This window comes from Trichomycterus rosablanca, chromosome 22 (assembly GCF_030014385.1).
Source record: "Trichomycterus rosablanca isolate fTriRos1 chromosome 22, fTriRos1.hap1, whole genome shotgun sequence".
Classification (NCBI taxonomy): Eukaryota; Metazoa; Chordata; class Actinopteri; order Siluriformes; family Trichomycteridae; genus Trichomycterus; species Trichomycterus rosablanca.
In genome coordinates this window covers 1,233,686-1,254,203 of record NC_086009.1, presented here as the reverse complement: position 1 = coordinate 1,254,203, position 20,518 = coordinate 1,233,686, and the positions used below count along the sequence as shown (strand labels likewise).

The 20,518-nt window shown below is 44.7% G+C and overlaps 1 protein-coding gene across 1 annotated transcript; it reads left to right on the top strand.

The window, feature by feature from the left end:
• The first annotated feature begins 1,351 nt into the window (after nt 1-1,351).
• slc1a9 (solute carrier family 1 member 9) lies at nt 1,352-18,831 on the top strand. Its single transcript, XM_062984946.1, has 10 exons — nt 1,352-1,490; nt 1,781-1,934; nt 3,265-3,517; nt 8,217-8,322; nt 9,593-9,719; nt 12,074-12,307; nt 16,557-16,751; nt 16,860-16,994; nt 17,332-17,755; nt 18,610-18,831. The coding sequence occupies exons 1-10, from the start codon at nt 1,352-1,354 to the stop codon at nt 18,829-18,831; spliced, it is 1,989 nt and encodes a 662-aa protein (XP_062841016.1).
• Nucleotides 18,832-20,518: the final 1,687 nt, after the last annotated feature.

Sequence of the window (20,518 nt, the reverse complement as noted above, 5' to 3'; positions counted from 1 at the left end):
GGTGTCTGTGTGGGTTTACTCCGGGTGCTCCGGTTTTCTCCCACAGTCCAAAGACAGGCAAGTGAGGTGAATTGGAGACACTAAATTGTCCATGACTGTGTTTGACATTAAAACTTGAACTGATGAACCTTGTGTAAGCAGTAACTACCTGTCCTGCCATGAATGTGTTTAAAACATGATGTTAAAATCCTAATAAATAAATAAATATTGCGTCAGCTGTGTGAACAGTAGCAGTGGTAGCTCATTGAGTACGGTACTCGAGTATTAATTGGAATGTCAGTTGAATTGTATTTGGCCGTAAATATTTATTTATTTATTTATTAGGATTTTAACGTCATGTTTCACACTTTGGTTACATTCATGACAGGAACGATAGTTACTCATTACACAAGATTCATCAGTTCACAAGTTCAATATCAAACACAGTCCTGGACTGTCCAATTAACCTGACTGCACGTCTTTGGACTGTGAGAGGAAACCGGAGCTCCTGGAGGAAACCCACACAGACACGAGGAGAACATGCAAACTCCACACAGACATGCCAGGACCTTCTTGCTGTGAGGCGACAGAGCTACCCACCGAGCCGTAAATATAAATATAAAATGATAGAACGTACACGTTTACCCTGTAGGTGTTCCCCGCCCCCCCTGTAATCAGTCCACATGTGCCGCCTCTCTCCTCACATCCTGTTCACACTCTTTCTCCCCTGATGAAATGAGCTCTCAGCACATCTTTCACTCCTCATCTGCTTCTCATCGCTGCAAATCCAGCGTAAATAGAAGCAGCATGTTCGAAAGCTTAACGGTGCCGTGTGTATTCTGTCCACACCGAACGTCAGGCACACCGAGCTCCGCTGTCTGAATCATGAGGTGCTGGGCGGGCGAACGCTTCAGAGGAAAACACATTTACAGCTGAAGTCATAAGTTTTCAGAAAGCCATAACAATTCCTGACATGTAATTCCGGTCCACGTTAGGATCACTACTATACAGGAATGTGAAATATTAGAATGATGCTTTTATTTCTTTTATTATATTCCTAGTTTGGGCAGCACTGTGTTGCAGTGGGTAACACTGTCGCCTCACAGCAAGAAGGGCCTGGGTTCTATTCCCTGGGGTTTTTTCTGTGTGGAGTTGGCATGTTCTCCATTATCCATGTGGGTTTATTCCAGGTGCTCCGGTTTTCTCCCACTAGTCCAAAGACGTGATGTCAGGTTAACTGGGCCACAAAAGATAGCCCTAAGTGTGAGTGTGAGTGTGTGTGTCCTGTGATGGACTGGCGACCTGTCCGGAGTGTCTCCTTTTCCCCAATAAATCAGACCCACCACGACCCTGACCATCTCTTTCAGGCAGCATGACGAATCAGCAGTTGGGGAATCAGATGGGCGGCGTCAGTCAGGTGGAGGAGGAAGAAAAGGCCGAGCCTAAAGGAGCTTTACATCAACACTGTGATTGGTTCACACGCAACCTCCTGCTGACCCTGACCATACTGGGTATGTGTGTCCACGTCCATCAATTATTACTCTTTAATAGGAATTGAATAAAAAGATTAGCCTAGCCTTCAATTCTTCTTCAGAAACTAGTGTTGAGTTGTTTTGACTGTTTCTGTGTTATTAAAACATCCAGATTTTGTTTCCTGGTTAATAACACCCAGACTATTTTAACCGAGTTGTCAAAATAATCATGTACACTCTTGGCAGATGAGTTTTACACGAGTTTCCCCTCATGAATTTTTTCCCTTGTGCTCACTCGCCCTGTCTCTGTGTCTCATGCATGCCGGTAGGTGTGATAGGTGGGTCAGTGATGGGCCTGCTCCTGCGTTACGTTCCTGATCTGGACTCGGACACGCTGATGCTGGTCTCATTTCCTGGAGATATCCTGATGAGGATGCTGAAGATGCTGATTCTTCCCCTCATCATCTCCAGCCTCATCACAGGTCACACACACACACACACACACACACACACACACACACTGATGGTATCAGTTCTCTAGAATCTCTTCTGTTAAACTCTTTTAATTAAATTTCACTTGGATCACCTAGATTACCTTGACTGACCAGACTACTGGGTAACGTTTTGGCACCGCTGGTCACAGCATTTCCTCCATTCCTTCCTCGATCTTGCCAGTCTTCTCCATGTTGGTCCCATCTGTATTCTTATCTCGTCTTCCCATCGTCGTGGAGGCCTTCCGAGAGGCCTTTTCCACTCTGCAACTGCACAGGTCCACCTTAAGTAACAAATGGAAGTGGCACACAGCTGCACAGCTGGAAAAGTGGGTGCCATGTTATATCCAAGTCAGCCTGTGTTCATCCAACAACACAGATGAACTCCATGCCCCTAGGTGTGAGTGACTAACTGTCTGAGTGAGTGAGTGACTGAGTGAGTGACTGAGTCTCTGACTGAGTGAGTGACTGACTAAATGACTAAGTGAGTGACTGACTGACTGACTAAATGACTGAGTGAGTGACTGACTGACTGATGAGTGAGTGACTGAGTGAGTGACTGAGTCTCTGACTGAGTGAGTGACTGACTAAATGACTAAGTGAGTGACTGACTGACTAAATGACTAAGTGAGTGAGTGACTGACTAAATGACTAAGTGAGTGAGTGACTGACTGAGTGACTGAGTCTCTGACAGTAACTGAGTGACTGACTAAATGACTGAGTGAGTGAGTGACTGACTGAGTGACTGAGTCTCTGAGTTACTGACTGAGTGAGTAACTGTCTGAGTGACTAAGTAAGTAATTGAGTGAATGAGTGAGTTACTGACTAAGTAACTGAGTGAATGACAGAGTAACTGACTAAGTGACTGACTGAGTGAGTAACTGACTGGGTAACTGACTGAGTGAATGACTGAGTGAGTAACTGACTGGGTAACTGACTAAGTGACTGACTTACTGACTGAGTAACTGACTGAGTATCTGACTGAGTGAATGACTGAGTGACTATGTGAAGCACAGAACTTCTACCACAGAGTGTTTAAACTAAGTACAATAAGAATCTGTACTAGGTTCTGCCAGAGAAGCCAGGAGCACCAATCCAACCATTAACCTCCATAACAGGAACCATAAATCACAGCTCTTCAGCTCTCAGTAGCTCCTACAGTCAATAAAAAGAGTCCTGAAGTCTGATCATCACCACACTCCAACATCTCTGAAGGCTTCACCCTCACTCTGTGAACATCATGGATGGCTGTGACTGTGTTGGGAATTGAACTGGGTACAGATCCCAGCTAAACACTCACCCATTTACACATGTCTGGTCTTCCTGGCAGGTCTGGACGCCCGCTCCAGTGGGAGAATGGGCACCAGGGCCATGGTGTACTACATGTCCACCACCATCATCGCCGCAGTTCTGGGCGTCATCCTGGTGCTCACGATTCACCCGGGGAACCCCAAACTCAGGGCGAATCAGGTGAGCGCCGGACCCAAGAACCAGGAGGTCAGCAGCCTGGACGCTTTCCTGGACCTGATCCGGAACCTGTTCCCAGAGAATCTGGTTCAGGCCTGCTTCCAACAGGTAACGTTTGTGCAGTAACCGGGTGAGAGGTGGTCACGATTCGGTCTTTAGACTCTGGTTACAGAACATTAGGGGTTTATAGTGATTTAACTGGCATTCGAGCCAGGGAGCAGCTGGAACTACTGAGATGTGCATGTAGCCATGCCAAAACATAATTCATTACTGTATACAAGAAACATCACGGTCCAGTAAATTCACTGTTTTATAGAGGCAGAAAAGGTTCAGAGGAGCGTCTGATGGCTTTAAATGTTTTTTTATTTGCATGTCGGGTTTATTTATGAGGTGGCTGAATGTTCCTGGGGCATCGTGAACGATGTTCTATGAGGTGTAGATGAAGATTAAGATGTAGAGTCCGGCTCAAATGTAGGAAATAACAAATAATATTATTTCTTCAGGGTCCTTTCTGTGTGGAGTTTGCATGTTCTCCCTGTGTCCGTGTGGGTTTCTTGCGGGCGCTCCGGTTTCCTCTGGGCCAAAGACGTGCAGTCAGGTTAATCTGAGAAGATAGAAATTGATCTGTGTGTGTGTGTGTGTGTGTGTGTTGTGATGGACTGGCGTCCTGTACAACAGTGAATGAATGACGGTTCAGTTTTACAGAATCGATGGTCCTTCCCTAAACAAAACATCAGTGATCATGAAGCTGACGGGTGCAGCTGTGTGCCGCCAGTAAACCTGTTTTCTTTACGCTTCGTGGATCCATACGTCTCATCAGTGCAGGCGGTTCATCATAATTTAGCACCGATTGTTTAACAGAACTGCTTCCATGTGGGGAACGGCGTCTGTACACGCTGAAATGTCGGACCTGCGTAGAATTAAAATCAGAACGCTTCCTGTCAGCGCTACGTCATGATTAATAGAGTTTGTGTGTGTGGTCCTGTGTGTGTGTGTGTGTGTGTGTGTGTGTGTGTGTGTGTGTGTGTGTGTGTGTGTGTGGGGACAGATTGGTTGGAGTCTCTTTATTAAGATCTGGCTTATCCATGACGTCTGGCCAGTAAGAATCTCCTCATGTCCTCACTTGCTTTCTTGCCCTTTTCATGACTAGCGGCTGGTATGACATCAGCACAAGCGCCTCATCACGATTATTTGATTTTAATCAAAATCGTTCACCATTATTCAGGGTTTTTCCAGGGTCAGATTGGAGCTTATCTCTCTCTCTCTCTCTCTCTCTCTCATCGCTGCTGCCACCACCTTCATTTGTACATCACTGTGATCATTGTACTACACTCATGTGCAATACCTTTTATTCTGCTAGCACACCAGCGCTGAGATTCTGAATACCCGATTTGAATCTCTGCTCTGCTACCGGTCGGCTGGGCGCCATCTAGCGAGCATAATTGGCAGTGCCTGCAGCAGACAAAATTGGCCACTAAGTCTGCTAGGTGGGAAACACCTAGACTAAGTGGGTGAATAACCCTACCCAATCCTATACCCTAGCCCACCCTATCCTATCCTACCCTACCCAATCCTATACCCTACCCCACCCTATCCTATCCTACCCTATCCTATCCTATACCCTAACCTATCCTATACGCTACCCTACCCTACCTACCCTGTACCCTACCCTATCCTATCCTATACCCTACCCCACCCTATCCTATCCTATACCCTAACCTATCATATCCTAAATCCTACCCTATCCTATCCTACCCTATCCTATCCTACCCTATCCTATCCTATCCTATACCCTAACCTATCCTATACCCTACCCCACCCTATCCTATCCTACCCTATCCTATCCTATCCTATACCCTAACCTATCCTATACGCTACCCTACCATACCCTACCCTACCCTATCCTATCCTATCCTATCCTATCCTATCCTATCCTATCCTATCCTATCCTATCCTATCCTATACACTACCCTTCACTATCCTATCCTATCCTATCCTATCCTATACACTACCCTTCACTATCCTATCCTATACCCTACCCTACCCTACCCTACCCTACCATACGCTACCCTACCATACCATACCCTACCCTATCCTATACCCTACCTACCCTGTACCCTATCCTATCCTATACGCTACCCTACCATACCCTACCCTATCCTATCCTATACCCTACCCTACCTACCCTGTACCCTATCCTATCCTATATGCTACCCTACCATACCCTACCCTACCCTACCCTATCCTATACCCTACCCTACCCTACCTACCCTGTTCCCTATCCTATCCTATACGCTACCCTACCATACCCTACCCTATCCTATCCTATACCCTACCCTACCTACCCTGTACCCTATCCTATCCTATATGCTACCCTACCATACCCTACCCTACCCTACCCTATCCTATACCCTACCCTACCCTACCTACCCTGTACCCTATCCTATCCTATACGCTACCCTACCATACCCTATCCTATCCTATACCCTACCCTACCTACCCTGTACCCTATCCTATCCTATATGCTACCCTACCATACCCTACCCTATCCTATCCTATACACTACCCTACACTATCCTATCCTATACCCTACCCTACCCTATCCTATACTAACCTATACCCTATCCTATACATTACCCTATCCTATTCTATCCTATCCCCTACCCTATATCCTATCCTATACTAAACTATACATTACCCTTCACTATCCTATCCTATACCCTACCCTATCCTATCCTATACGCTACCCTACCATACCCTACCCTACCCTATCCTATCCTATACGCTACCCTACCATACCCTACCCTATCCTATCCTATACACTACCCTACACTATCCTATCTTACTGTATACGCTACCCTACCATACGCTACCCTACCATACCATACCCTACCCTATCCTATACCCTACCCTACCCTACCTACCCTGTACCCTATCCTATCCTATACGCTACCCTACCCTACCATACCCTTCCCTATCCTATACCCTACCCTACCCTACCTACCCTGTACCCTATCCTATCCTATACGCTACCCTACCATACCCTACCCTATCCTATACCCTACCCTACCTACCCTGTACCCTATCCTATCCTATACGCTACCCTACCATACCCTACCCTATCCTATCCTATACCCTACCCTACCCTACCTACCCTGTACCCTATCCTATCCTATACGCTACCCTACCATACCCTACCCTACCCTATCCTATCCTATACACTACCCTACACTATCCTATCCTATACCCTACCCTATCCTATCCTATACTAACCTATACCCTATCCTATACATTACCCTATCCTATTCTATCCTATACCCTATCCTATACTAACCTATACCCTATCCTATACATTACCCTATCCTATTCTATCCTATCCCCTACCCTACCCTATATCCTATCCTATACTAACCTATACATTACCCTACACTATCCTATCCTATACCCTATCCTATACGCTACTCTATCCTATCCTATACCCTATCCTATATGCTACCCTACCCTATCCTATTCTATCCTATACATTACCCTATACTATACCCTACCCTATCCTATTCTATCCTATACATTACCCTATACTATACCCTATCCTATCCTATCCTATACAATCCTATACATTACCCTATACTATACCCTACCCTATCCTATTCTATCCTATACATTACCCTATACTATACCCTATCCTATCCTATCCTATACAATCCTATACATTACCCTATACTATACCCTACCCTATCCTACCCTATACCCTACCCTACCTATATCTTATCCTATATTCCCCTTCAGCCATTCAGAACCCTGTTTCAGCCATCGTCCCTTCCCTTACAGACACACAGACAATCATATGTCTGTGTAAGCGCCCGGTTGGCTGATAGCAGACCTGAGTCTGCAGCTACAGACCTCTAGATGTCAGGATCAGTGGACCAGCGTGTTTTACCGCTGAGCCACCGAGCTCCCTCACTGCTCTATCTTTTACCGCTTTGACAAACATCAGCTTCATTCAAAGTTTTCCTCTTCCTCTGGCGGTGGTGGCAGCAGCCACAGATTTTAGCTCCTTATAACGGCTCCTCGGGTGGTCCCAATTCATCTCTGAGATATAACTCATCCCCCAGCCGGCTGTGTGTGGTGGTGTTGTGGTCTTAGTCTGGTGGGGTGTGTGTCTGAAACAGCTCCAGCAGGAGCAGACCTGAGGACATTCTTCTTGGATGTCCAAACAACCTAAACGAGCTTCTCTTAATCCGAGTAACTTTACCCTGGTGTTCCCCGTCCTGTCACGGACATTCAGCCCAGCAACCCAGTCAGGGAACCTATTTCTGTCTGCCACATGTACCCGCGACTTTATTGCTGCAGTCAGTACTTTATTACCAGCATTTTTATAACTATAGTCAAATCCATTTGTGCATGATATGTCTGTGTTACACTGCATCTACAGTACTGGTTTAAGATACACTAATGACCAAAAGTATTTGGACACAAGACCATGAGCTTGTCGGACATCTCATTTAAAAAACAAATGCTATGAAATTAGAGTGAACTGTTAGGAATTATTGTGGCTTAACCACATGCATTCAATATTTAAAATGGGCGTCCCAATACTGTCTACACAGAGTATCTTCAGTGTAACCACTGCAGCCGGATCAGGATGAGCAACAATGCGCTATTAAATAATATTTTTAGTCCTAAATCTTTGTGAGCAGTCATAACAGTGAACAGTCTGTGGTCATGTGACGGTGTGGACGCTCCGTCGGGTCAATTTTTGGAGCGAACGATAAATTCCACGACTATTAAACTGCGCCTCTCTCTGCAGGTTCAGACAGTCCTGAAGAAAGTGGCCGTGCCCCTGGACAATCAGACCGAGCCCGTTTTCGTCAACAGGAAGAAACTGGAGTTTAAATGGGGGATGAACGTACTGGGTAAGAAATGCAACATAAACATAGTTTGTTTGGCCTGTTTAATCAGCCGTTTTGTCGTGAATTTACTGTAACGATTTGCTGTATGATTATCTGTCTGATTGCTGGTTCCAATTTCGTGACGATGCTGGGTGGCCTTCGCTTTGATTTGTTTTCCTGAATCTATTTTAGGAAAACTTTCACAATATTAATGTTTTCACATCCTGAAAACTTAAGGGAGGAACACGCCCTTCTCTGCGGGACTCTGAATAGCGAATATGAATTATTTAATCTGACACTGATGCTGTCAGACTGAAAGGGGGTCGGGGGTGTCCGTGTAGGACCGGGTTATCTGGGGTGCATCTTATAATCACGACTCACTTTGTTTGTTTCTTCTAATCTTGTCTCTTCCGAGTCCTGATTGCGAGTGACGTTTGCACCACACCCGCTCTGACCGCTGCAGACTTGACGGGCGCTCTCACATAGCATTTGCAACAGTGAGAAACACTGTCGACCCTGTTAGACACCCAGGCAGGTCGATAGCAGGTCGGAACTCAAAAGCCCAAACTTTACTTTGTGCACAGGGGCACAGTCACGCTGGAACAGGAAAGGACCTTCCCTAAACTGTTGCCACAACATCAGAAGCACATATAATCTCCTTTATAACTGATTTATTACACCTGTTAGTAACTGTTGTGGCTGAAACACAGGAATTCAATCATTTACATTTTCAGCATTTAGCGGACGTTTTTATCCAGAGCAACTTGCAGCACTGTGACAGTATATTGTCTGAGCAATTGAGGGTTAAGGGCCTTGCTCAAGGGCCCAACAGTGGCAACCTGGCAGTGGTGGGGCTTGAACCAGCGACCTTTCGGTTACTAGTCCAGTACCTTAACCACTAAGCTACAACTGCCCAATCATTAGAAGGGGTATCTGAATACTTTTGTCCATATAGTGTATGGTGGGTAGCACTGTTGCCTCACAGCAAGAAGGTTCTGGGTTTGATTCCCAAGTTTAAGTCCTTTCTGTGTGAAGTGTACTTCTCGTGTCTGTGTGGGTTTCCTCCTACAGTCCTAAGACATGCTGTTAGATTAACTGGAGCTACTAAAAGTGTTCCCAGGTGTGTGTGTGTGTGTGTGTGTGGACTTGGCGATCTGTTCGAGGTCTTTTCTGCCTTTCGCCCATTGAATCGTCTCCACCACGGTGGTAAAACAGACAATTAATCAATCATTGAATGAATTATCTTTACTAAACTGGGCGTCCGAACTTTTTTGACCTTCGTCTCTTTCTCCAGGCTTGATCGGCTTCTTTATCACGTTTGGGCTCTGCATGGGCAAAATGGGAGAGAGGGGAAAGGTCATGTCGGACTTCTTCAACATCCTGAACGAGATCATCATGAAGATGGTGTCCATGATCATGTGGTAGGTGGCACGTGCACAAACGGACCCCGTCGGCCCCCGGGTACCCCTTCGTCTGGTCGCATTCGGGTGTACTGGCAGCACTGGTCATCGTTTACCTGCTTTTCGATCGTAAATGATGTGGAAACATCTGGAACTCATGTGACTGGGTTGTTTACATTCACGTAAAGCAGTGCTCTTGGCGCTGAGATTCTGAACACCTCGGGTTAGAATCTCGGCTCAGCTACCCGTCAGCTGGGCAGCATCTAGCGGGCACAACTGGCAGTGCCTGCAGCAGACAAAACTGGCCATTGAGTCTGCTGGGTGGAAAAAGGCCGGATTAAAATGCTGTGTAAGGACCCTGGTAATCGAATCAAGGTGCCTGTTCAAAAGTGGATTAATCCCTCAAAAGAAGGGGTTAAGGACTGTGCACGCATCTGAAGCGGGGGGGTTGGGGCAGGCGAATATACCCTCCTCGAACACAAAGGGAGAAAATACATAAATACATGTATAAAATAATGATAAAATAGAGCCGTGCACCCGAAGGAATCCAAAGTCACATTAATTCAGTATAGTTTTTTGTACTTGCTTTCCAGGCGTGTGGATTTTTAATGATGATATGCGCTGTAGATGGTGAGACTAATTCTTCCAACTGCTGTCAGTAAAAATTATACCCGCACTGTTTGACTTTTACTGATCCCGGTCCTGTGAGGTCCAGTGCCACTCGGAAAAGCTTTTCAGTATGGTTCAAATCAGAACCAGAGAATAAAAGCCAGAAGACTGAGGAACGGAGTGAAAGGAAACCATGAGGACAGAAGACGGTTTTAAGAGAGCACCGAGCCAAAGCTCCAGAGAGAAACACATGAGGCACGCACAGGCTCCCTCCAAGCTTCGATTTGGAGACGATCCACGATCGTGCCAGACCTGAATGCTAGAATAAATGAGCCTGGTATAACGTGAGCCTGAAATGATCAAAGCTGTGAAGGTCCAGAGCTGCACACTGAGCCTCATCCAATAAATAAACAAGCAAAATAAAACTAGATGGGCAAAAGTATTCGGGACACCGCTTTTAATTATTGCAATTACTAACAGGTGTAATAAATCAATTATATAAAGGAAATTCCATGCTTTTGACTTGGCAGCAGCAGTTTAGGGAAGGTCCTTTCATGTTCCAGCATTAAGACAAGCTTGGTTAAAAGAAACTCCGGTCCCAGCTCCACTCAACATCTCTGGAATGAACCGGAACACCAACATCAGTGCCCAGCCATACATACGTCCAGCAAGCTCATGGTCAGGTCCAAATACTTTTGGTCATGTAGTGTATTTTAGATCTTTGTTCTTTTGTAGAAAATGTAACCAGCTAAACCACATTTGCTCCCAAAATCAACTTTAATTTAATGGATTCACTTCTTCACTGTACATATGCAATGTTTCCAGTGGCACTGGCTGCCACACAACCTCAAAGCATCAATAAATCCACCCTCACGCTTCATATTATTATTATTATTATAAGGAGGAAAAGTTGGTTGCCAAATTTGGATTCAAGACGACAGTTGGAAGCTCAGAAGATCAACGCTGCAGCATCACCGCTGAGAACACGCAGAGCGTTCCACGTTCCATAACGTAAACTACTCATACTGAACCACTCACATCATCCCTCACACCAACACCAACAGCACGCCACATGACCTCTGACCCGCACGGCGGAAAGGACGTGAAACATGAACCCTGCTGATTAAATACAGACCCGCACTGGAAATGATCCTCGGATACAAACATACAGTTTCCTTTCCATGTAAGGCTGTCAGGATGCAGCTAAGCTGAGGCATCTGTACTGGGCTAGCGTATTTTACCTCCACACCAACCAAACATGATTCATATATTTTATTATTAATAAACGAGGGATCTTTAAAAAGTTTCCGCACTTTTTTTAACACTATATATAAAGAATTTCAACAAGAAGCTCCATCACTTTACTACATAGTTCTACACATGCATTTGTCCAGCGTTGTTTGGTTGAGCTCGTAGCCACTGATGCGCTGCTGCTTTCACATCATCATCATCATCACATGAAAATCTTCTTCCCCTTAAAGCTTCTTTGAGCATCCAAAAAGGTGGAAATCAGATGGAGCTAAATCTGGACTGTAAGCGTCTCTCAGTCTCTCGGACACGAGCGATTACTCCTCCTCACCGCTTATAACCACAATATACAAGTGAGGAAACTTTTTGAAGATCACTTGTATTATTTTGCATTAGGAACACTTGAGGATGAATTTTTGGATGTTGTATTATAAGTTTAAATGTGCTCTAGTTTGTTTTCTATTTACTTTGTGTTACGTTTGCATTATGGGATATCCGGCCGGCCGTCCTGTTCACAGGTACTCCCCCGTCGGCATCGCTTCTCTGATCTGTGGGAAGATCGCAGCTATCGGAGACCTGGAGGTGGTGGCCCAGCAGCTTGGCATGTACATGGTGACGGTGATAGTCGGACTCATCATCCACGGTGGGATCATTCTGCCGTTTATATTCTTTGCCGTAACCAGGAAGAACCCGTTTACCTTTTACTCCGGGATCTTCCAGGCCTGGATCACGGCACTCGGGACGGCCAGCAGGTGAGTTACACAAAATGTACCCAGTATGTGGAGACCTGACCATACCTGGATTAATACAGAGCCCCTGCTCCTTTTTTTGCAGCTTTCTCAAGGTGTTAGATTTTGTCTGGGAAGTTTCTGCCCTTTAAGTCTAAATAGCATTCCTGAGGCGTGTAAGAGACATTCCAATTCATCCCAAAGGTTTGTAATGGGGTCAATGCTGGCTCTGTTTAGGTCACTGGAGTTACTTACTGCTACTTGCTGAGGTGCTGGAAGTCAATACATTGTAATTAATAATTTATCATAATTAATACTGTTTGTTTTTGAAACATAATGTCCAGCAAGCTCATGGTCAGGTGTCCAAATACTTTTGGCCATTTAGTGTAGGTGTACACCTATAACAGTGGGTCATTCTGAATATGTAGTCAGTTTTTGGACGCGTTCACAGCAGAACGGTGAAGACCAGACGTTTATGAAGCTGGGTTTCTCAACAAGTCCATCAGGATCGTGTGTGCTGGATGTAAGGAAGGTATAAAACTCAGCAGGAAGCAGGAGATCAGACCTCCCGTACTGGACCTGAGAAACCCTGCTTCAGAACAGTGAAGAAAACCTCGGGATGATGTGTATTCGGCCCGTACGGTAAATAACGTTGGCGCGTGGAGGGTTCGGGGATGTTTTCGATTTGACTCTGGCATTCCTGTCGAGCACAAATGAAGAGGCATGTTACGCTTTTCTCTGCTGTCAAACATTTTTTGTGGAATCGCCACAAACCGACGTGGTTCTTCTGAAACATTGGGGGGAGGTTGGGGGTCCTTTGATGTAAACATGGTTGTAATATAATTCAAATCTGCCTGTTAGAGATTTGTTACAAACTTCAAAACCAAAGAAAACATTAAACAGCTTTAAAAGGAAACATTTGTTTATTTGGGTGGATCTGTGTTTTTTTTTTTAGAATTTTTAAACCAATCCCCCCTTATTCCAACCCCTGATTATAGCAAAATCTTTGAGTACCACTTGGGTTTCCTCTGCTGTTAGTAAATCCCAAACTTAGATTATTAGGTTGTACCATTTTCTAACTATTTTCTAATGATGGATTATTCTTGGGTGCCGGATGTGCTGAGATTATCATCAGATAACGTTTCAACATTCTAATTCTCAAAAGCTAATCTAATTCAGCCCCACTGAACAGTGTTGGAACGAACTGGAACATCAACTGAGGCTTTCTTATTTGATTTTATTGATGCATTTTCTCCCGATTTATTGTAGTCAGTCTATCTTCCGCTGCTGGTGGATCCCTGATTGCAGTCGAGATGGGTATATTGCTCCTCACGCCTCCTCCGACCCGCGTGCAGCCCTTAGCAGAACCCTTTTTCACCCATGCATTCTGCACAGGTGCCTCTCTATCTTCCAATCAGGGTCCTAACACAGCGTTTGAAGACCCCACCCACATAGTCCGGTCATCCCGCCCTAGCAGAAACGTGTCTGCTGCAGGCACTGCCAATTATGCCCGCTAGATGGTGCCCAGCCGACCGGTGGCAACTCAGAGTTTCAAACCGAGGAGTTCAGAATCTCGGTGAAGGTGTGCTAGCGGAATATCCCGCCGCGCCACCTGGGCACCCCCAACTGAGGCTTTCTTGACCGAGCCATACAAATGCTCTTTTGACTGAATGGACACAAATTCCCATAGACATACTTCTCAAAAGTGTGGCTGTTGTTCTAGTCGAAAAGATCACTTGGAGCTGGGCTTTTCAAACCCTGGGTCACGACTCTTAAGTGGGTCGCGAGTCAAAAAAATGGGTCGCAGAGAAAATAATAATAATTAAATAAACAAATTTTAACAGCACGGAAACATGAAACGAACTTGTACACGATCACCCCCTTGTGGAGGCTTTATGTTACATCTTGTTAACCAAGGTGGGACCAGATTGTACAGAGCAAAACAGAGAGAGTAAGATGCATTGTTTGTGTTGTCTGGGTCATGTACAAATCATTAACACAAAACCCTCCTGCGCCCACTACTATTACCTCAAATCAAATGTAATTACTGTATCCACACGAACCGTTTCCGAGCTCATGCCCAGATCTTCACTTCATGACTTTCCTGCTGTAACGCCGGTGAGGAATGTGAGGAACGTCCTGATGGGCTCCTGACGTGTTTTAAATAAGACCCGACTTTTTGGCTAGAAAACCAACTGAATAGGAATCAGATGGAAGGATCTTCTGCTCCTTTTATTATCTGAGCATTTTGATGTTGGTTCCAGAGCGGTGAAGAAATGTGGTGGAGATTTACAATTCCAGGGCATCTGGTGGTGTATCTGAGCCTGTGTTTTATCTGCGTCTCTCTCTCCGTCTGTTTATCTGTCCTTCTTTATTTCATTCCACATTTTATTTGTCAGTTTTCTGATATTTGTTTGTATCTCTGCAGATTTTTCTAGTTACTTTTCACCGTATTTTCGAATTCGCTTGGAAATTTTTTTTTTTTCGCTTCTCTTCATCCTTCGTTCCCTGGAGGAACATGTGGACCCGGTCTCAGGTTTACATCCGACCAACTGGGTTCTGTTTATCAAAAATGTTAATTGAATAGTTTGACAAATACATGTCGTACAAAAGTCCCCTTTCTCCACACTTATCATTCAAAGCTGCTTATTTTGGCTAAATAATGTCAACTCTAAGAAATCAGTTCCAGAGTAGCATAATAAATCATGTTTGGCTTATTTTTAAACTCGCTAGCCCACAAGTGCTGACCTTTCTAACTCACTATCAGCCGCTGGGCCCTTAAAAAGACACTGACAGTAATTGGCATGTCTGGGGGAGGGAGGGTCGGAGGGATTCCCCATAACTGCTGCAATTACGACCTTTAACAATTACTTGTTAACGATTGATCATTATTTTAATACATAATAGAAATAGGGGGCTAAAAATATTTGGACATTTGACCATAACCATAAAATTGGTCACCCAACCCTAATTAACACATCTGTGATCAACTGGCACGTCAATAGTGAGTCAAGCCTTCTCATCCAATATCAGTCTCCCTGTGTCTGCGTGGGTTTCCTCCGGGTGCTCCGGTTTCCTCCCACAGTCCAAAGACATGCAAGTGAGGTGAATTGGAGATACCAAATTGTCCATGCCTGTGTTTGATATAACCTTGAGAAGTGATGAACCTTGTGTAACGAGTAACTACCGTTCCTGTCATGAATGTAACCAAAGAGTGTAAAACATGACGTTAAATTCCAAATAAACAAACAAACATCCAATATCAGTTTCTAATCGCACCAGTAATGGCATAGGCCCAAATTCCCACATACAGTACATGTTACAGAAGAGTGGAGGCTGTTATTTAAGTCCATGGTATTGGAATGTAATGTCTAACAAGCGTGTGTAGTAATAAACAATAATAGTAATAAATAAATAATAAATGTAGTAATAAACAATAATAATAATAAATGAATAATAAATGTAATAAACAATAATAGTATTACATAATAAATGTAGTAATAAACAATAATAGTAATAAATAAATAATAAATGTAGTAATAAACAATAATAATAATAAATGAATAATAAATGTAATAAACAATAATAGTATTACATAATAAATGTAGTAATAAACAATAATAGTAATAAATAAATAATAAATGTAGTAATAAACAATAATAGTAATAAATAAATAATAAATGTAGTAATAAACAATAATAGTAGTAAATAAATAATAAATGTAGTAATAAACAATAATGGTAATAAATAAATAATAAATGTAGTAATAAACAATAATAATAATAATAATAAATAAATAATAAAAGTAGTAATAAACAATAATAGTAATAAAAGTAGTAAATATCTGTATCAACATGCAGTTCAGCTGTGATGACGATTTATGAAACTTTTGTGGTTTACCAAAAAAACATTTGTACGTTTTAATGATTCCTTCTGTGCTTTGTTTTCACTTCTAATTTAAACTATTTTAAACTCTTCCTACCCACAGGGCATCAAAATAATGGCTACACTGCCATTCTCAGCTCTCATGTGCATTTTATTCATGAAGGAATCTGTAATTAACTGATCAATCGTGTGTTGCATCACAGAAACTAAAATCTGCAGCTCATCAGCTGACACGCAGCGAGCCCGTCCCATGATTTTCTCCGTCTTTGTTCGTGTCCTGTTTTGTATTTTCTGAACGGATTGTACTCTGTTCTCCGTTAAGCCTCGTCGGCCTTTCGGAAGTAAACAGGCATAAAATAATTTCCGCTGGTCTGTGCTCTCGCTCCAGCGCAGGGACGCTGCCCGTGACCTTCCGCTGCCTGGAGGAGAATCTGAAGATCGATAAGAGGGTCACGCGCTTCGTGCTGCCCATCGGCGCCACCATAAACATGGACGGCACCGCGCTCTACGAGGCCGTGGCGGCGATTTTCATCGCCCAGATGAACGGCATCAAACTGGATGGAGGACAGATCGCCACAGTCAGGTCAGTGTTGACATAATGATAGAAGAGACTGACCAGCAGCTACAGCAGCAGTGATGACTTTTCTTATTTCTACATTTCTCCCATTTCGTTTCTCTACCGTCCCGTCAGTATGACGGCCACTCTGGCGAGTGTAGGAGCTGCCAGTATTCCCAGTGCAGGTCTGGTCACCATGCTGCTCATCCTCACCGCCGTGGGTCTCCCCACGCAGGACATCAGTCTGCTGGTGGCTGTCGACTGGCTGCTGTGAGTGTCCACTTCTCACGCTGTGTCAAAACATTAGAACCACCCACTCAAGAAGGATTAAGGGCGCATTCACATGAGAAGCGGCAAATCTGGCTTGAGCGATGCGGTAAAACGTCAGGTAAAGCGCAGCGGCACGCTAAGCAGCACCGCCTCACTCCATAGGAAACAACAACACAGCCGACGCCGACGTTTTGCTGCTTCTCATGTAAATGCACCCTAAGAAGAACAGTTGCAGAAATTATCAAGATCCCAAATCCTTGTCTATAAACTTTCAACTCCAGCTGGAGTTTGAATCTCGTGGTACTGATCCAGTTCTTGATGTTTTGTGTGTACGCAGTGACAGGATGCGAACCTCCATCAACGTGGTCGGCGACTCCTTCGGCGCGGGCATCGTGGACTTCCTGTCCAGGGCCGAGCTGGCTCAGATCGACGCGGACGCCCCCCGGCCGGACGAGGAGTTCGTCCCCCCGCCCCCGCTCCTCACCGATATAGACCTGATCGACCCCGTGTGTCCCCCGGAACTGCCCCCTCGCTTCCCCCGGCCTCCCAGACTCAACCATCACCCTGACCCGTACCCGTCTCTGAGCCACTCTCGGTCACTCTCGCCCCGGTCGGTCCGCTGCCCCTCGCCGCGCTCCATCCACTCGCCCTCGCCCCTCTCCGTCTGCTCGCACTCGCCACGCCCCTTCCGTACGCGCTCGCCGTGCCTCCTCCGCCGCGGCGAACACGGCTACCGAGCCCTGCCCTGCCACGACAATCAGGTGAGAAAACAAACAGCACAAAGCGGAGTTCTCTGAAAGTATGCATATTATATTATATGGCCAAAAGTATGTGGACGCCCCTCCTAATATACATATACAGGTGTACAGAACAACAAAATTCTTATTTTTCGCAGCTCGTTTGGAAGCTGGAGCACAGCGTCAGTCATTGTACGCCGCTCCTGGAGCAGACAGGGTTAGGGACCTTGCTCAAGGGCCCAACAGTGGCTAAGCTAAGATTTGAACTCTTAACCTTTCCATTGATACTCCAAAGGATAGCCACTATGATATGATGATATGAAGTCTCTTATCGAATTAGGGTGTTTCAGACAGGTGCATAATAGCTAGCTTTTATATAAAATAAATTAGATGCTTACAACTTTGCGGCAACAGTTTAGGGAAGGTCCTTTCCTGTTCCAGCATGCACAAAACAAACTATAAAGACATGAAGAAAAGCCCAGCTTAAAGAAACTCTGACCCCAGCCCCACTCATCTCTGGGATGAACCGGAACATCAACTGATTAATCAGCGCCCAGCCGTACAACTGCTGGTGTCTTTTAACTGAACAGGCACAAATTCCCACAGACGTACTTCAAAGTCTTGTGAGAAACCTGTTCAGAAGATCGGCTGTTGTTCTAGCTGTAAAGATCACACAGAGGTCGCTCTGTTTTTATAGTGTTTGTTTTTGAAAGCTCATGATCAGGTGTCCCAATACTTTTGGCCATTTACTGTATAAATAAATCTATATTTTATTTATTACCCAGTCTAATTCATTTCACATTTTTGGATTAAAATGAGCCAGTAATATCTGACGTTAGTTTACGCTCATTCCTCACCCCTCCTCTCCGCACTCTCAGGCGTGCACGCTGCCGCGGGACTACAGGGAACCACAGCGCGAGCGAGGGCAGGAGAGGTGCCGAGAGAAAGAGCGGCTGCGCAGGCGGGAGCGAGAACGAGAGAGCGAGACGGAAGAGGACGAGGAGAGAGAGAGGATGACGGACGGCGGGAGCGAAAGAGAAGACAGCGACGACACCGCCTACGACCGGAGTCACACCATCCCGCCCGGCGAGCTGCCGTGAGGGAGCCGGGTCTGTCGGTACCACGTCCGCTCCAAATCAGCACCCTCACACTACGCTTCTACACCTCAGGGCACTCTGGGGAGGCAAAAGTGTCTCACTTATATTTCTGTATGACCAAAAGTATTTGGACACCCGACCGTGAGTTTATATAAGTAATAGTATTAGAATAGAGCGACTCTCTGTGTGATCTTTTCAGCAAGAACAACAGCCGCTCTTCTGAGAAGGCTTCTCACAAGAGTTTGAAGTGTGTCTGTGGAAATTTGTGCCCATTCAGTCAAAAGATGACCGCATTTGTATGGCTCAGCATATGCTCAGGAAAGTCTCAGTTAATGTTCCAGTTCATCCCAGAGTGGGGCTGAGGTCAGGGCTCTTTGCAGGACACTGAAGTTCCTTTAAACAGAGCTTTTCTTTGCATCTTTATAGAGCTCGCTTTGTGCACAAGAATGCTGGGACAGGAGAGGGCCTTCCCTAAACTGTTACTGCAAAGTTGTAATTCCCTTTATTTCTATATTTTATGTGTTTTCTCCCATTTTCTCCTGATTTATCGTAGTCAATTTGTCTTACGCGCCTCCTCCGACCCCAAGCAGCCCTTAGCGGAACCCTTGTCCACCCATGCGCTCTGCACAGGCGCCTCTATCCGCCAATCAGGGACCTTACACAGCGTTTGAAGACCCCGCCCTCATATTCCAGTCATCCCTCCTTTCAGGCACTGCCACCGACCAGTGGCAACGCCGAGTTTCGAACCGAGGAGTTCAGAATCTCAGCGCTGGTGTGCTAGCGGAATATCCCGCCGTGCCACCTGGGTGCCTATCATTCCCTTTATATAACTGATTTATTACACCTGTTAGCAACTGTTGTGCCTGAAAACACACGAATTCAAAAATGAGAGGGGGTGTCCCAATACTTTTGTCCATGCAGTGTAGTTGAACTAAGGTAATTTAATAATATTAAAATATAAACTTATATAAAAAGGCTCTTAGTAAACCTGTTATAGAACTTTAAATCTTTACCGTGAGAAAGCTTGTGAGATCCTTCTGTACCGAACTACTTATTTCTATACGTATTTATTATTGCTTTATCTGCTTGTTTATTTTTCATTGTTATGTCTCTATTGTTTTGTGTCTGATCAAACGTTTGGATGTTTCACTTGTATGATTCGTCTACCTTGTTTTTTTCTTTCTTTCTTTTTCTGTTTGTCTTTGATCGCCTGTCGTCTGGTACTCTAATAAAATCTACCTGTCTGTCTGTCTGTCTGTCTGTCTGTCTGTCTGTCTGTGTCTATCTATCTATCTATCTATCTATCTATCTATCTATCTAAATAAGACTGTAATTTGCTGATTGTGACAGGACTTGGATCACACAGATAGTCGCCCTCGGCTTGCTCAACAGGGGTTTTTGTATCTGTTGGTCCTGGATTTTGTAAAGTTGCTTTGAGACAATGTACAGTATATTGTAAAAAGCGCTATATAAATAAAGTTGACTTGACTTGACTCCAGTAATTACAACATCACTTGGAAAATAGAACAGGACTAACATGAAGGTGATGTCCAGGAGAGAGTCTGCTGATACTGACCTCTGGTGGTGTAAAGGGGTATTGTCAGAACTGGCTAGACTTTCATTATTATCACACACACATAAACACACACACACACACTTCAAGGCTTTAGCAGATTTGTTTTCTTAGACT

Bases quoted from the DNA above. Each gene is read 5' to 3' on its own strand.
- slc1a9 (XM_062984946.1), top strand. From the start codon at position 1,352: ATGACGAATCAGCAGTTGGGGAATCAGATGGGCGGCGTCAGTCAGGTG. The intron at 12,308-16,556 runs GTGAGTTACACA...CTCTCGCTCCAG, and splicing joins GCACTCGGGACGGCCAGCAG to CGCAGGGACGCTGCCCGTGA. The intron at 16,752-16,859 runs GTCAGTGTTGAC...CCGTCCCGTCAG, and splicing joins GGACAGATCGCCACAGTCAG to TATGACGGCCACTCTGGCGA.